This window comes from Phytophthora parasitica, assembly GCF_000247585.1.
Source record: "Phytophthora parasitica INRA-310 unplaced genomic scaffold supercont2.26, whole genome shotgun sequence".
NCBI lineage: Eukaryota > Oomycota > Peronosporomycetes > Peronosporales > Peronosporaceae > Phytophthora > Phytophthora nicotianae.
In genome coordinates, this window is record NW_008649012.1 from 843,991 (window position 1) to 845,867 (window position 1,877).

At 48.1% G+C, this 1,877-nt stretch overlaps 1 protein-coding gene across 1 annotated transcript; it reads right to left on the reverse strand.

Moving 5' to 3' along the window:
* Positions 1–674: 674 nt before the first annotated feature.
* PPTG_11241 (hypothetical protein) lies at positions 675–1,118 on the reverse strand (the record flags this gene model as incomplete). Its single annotated transcript, XM_008907557.1, has 1 exon — positions 675–1,118. One exon carries the CDS (start codon positions 1,116–1,118, stop codon positions 675–677), a length of 444 nt encoding a protein of 147 aa, XP_008905805.1.
* Positions 1,119–1,877: the final 759 nt, after the last annotated feature.

Sequence of the window (1,877 nt, forward strand, 5' to 3'; positions counted from 1 at the left end):
ATCAGGGAGAGTTTTTCTTACCCCTACTGCGCAAGTCGATAGTGCTGCCAGCCAGGAGCCGGGTCCGCTGCTACAAAGGACAAGTGCAGTGCAAAGCTGCCCCCAACGCCGATCAAGTCCAGTTGCATTGGGGATCATTCGAACGTTGCGTTTGAGGCGATCCGCGCATTCCATATCCTAGTTGGGCCCATTGCGTGATACGGCAGGGTGGGTTTCCCATTTCATGTTACTTAAATACTTAGGGTGATTGGTTAGCAGTCGTTCCCTGAGTGTATTTTTAGACTGCGTTGAGGGCTGAACCTTCCCGTATTCAGTCTTAGTGTGTATTGGATTGGATTGTTTTCCCTCTGTGGAAGGTAGTGCGCCTGAGAAGGAGCTCGGAGTTAGCCAGTACTCTTGAGCATATTCCTACTTCGACTGGTGAAAAGCCCTACACGTTCCAGGGCAGAGAATAAGAAACGTTTTCGTGTTGTGTCTAACACTGTATTACATTGGCTATCTGAGACTGTTTATAGATGAGAACGTCGACCTGGATGGGTTTTCAGTTTGACTTTTAACATTAAGATCTGAAATGGGCTGCATCAGGGAAAGAAGCTGCTCCATGAGTAGAGTCTTCTGCTAATGGAAACGGGGAAGCTGGTACAGCTTTGTCTCTGACAGCCTTAATCGCCCTCTCATCGTATCACAAGAAAGCACTTCCAATGCTTAACGATGCGCTGGAAAACACGAGTGAGGCTCATAAACCGATGAAGTTTGTAATCGATCAGCTTATTCTCCTTTCCAACACCAAGAAGACGGACAAGTTGTTCGTACGAGTCACCCATAACCTCCACACTGCGAACTTGGTAGATCGTCCGCGTCACTTTCTTCAGCAGTTGAAGCATCTCGGGGTTTTTGGAGCGCGCAATGTTGCTGGTCATTCCAAACGCAGCTTTAGTGGCGGCATTCGTCAAGTGTGGCATGCACCACTCCAAGGAAAGCTGTAAACTCGATGTCATCATATGATGGACGTCTGAACCACCGTCCGTAGTGGCGCCGAAGAAGTCACCCCACAGATAAACCAAAGTCACTGAGAATCTGGACGATCCAGCGCTTATTAGGACCTCGAATACCGCCATCGCGCTCCCCGTAAAATGGTTGAAAGTGTCTAGTCCCCAGTAGAACTGACACAAGTTCAAAGTCTGCTGTAATGAAATAAAGTCGAAGCCCAAGGAACTTTGTACCTGGGTTCTTTGCAGTTCAGAAGTCAGCAACCATGACGAAACACTTGATGTCCGGAAGTCGGTTATCTTTGTAAAACGAATCAACTCACGTTTTGCCGATGCGTAAAGCTCAATGACTGAATGTGTAATTGGCCTTCTGTTCACCACCGAACTCGCGAACCAAGAAAACTGTACACCAGACCCGCTCGGAAATTGTCCTTGCTTATTACAGCGCGTAAAATCTGTGATTCCTCGCACTCACCCATGATAAAGGGAAATTGTTGTGCACCACTAGTAATGTTTGGAGTAGCAAGCTGATACGCTCACTGCTTTATTGTGTTTGTGCTGCAGCGATAATGCGCGTAACAATTTCGTCTCTGGTTCGCTTGCGTGAATCCTCCAGTGTAGTCTTCGCTGAAGTCACTTGGTGAATGTCTTTTAAATACTTCGTTGCCCTGGAGGTTTTCCCGCCGTATAGCACGTGAACGCTCTCGTGTGAACGGCAGTGCTCACTAGCCAGACAAATCCAACCGCACACGGTCAAGTCACTTTCATGACAAACCCGAACACCCCACTTGTAGATTAATGATCGCTCGGTAGGCCCCTGACCAACGAGCAGAAATCCAGCGTTTGGGTGGTAGTTATTCACAGCAAATTCAACTTCTGCCGGGACGC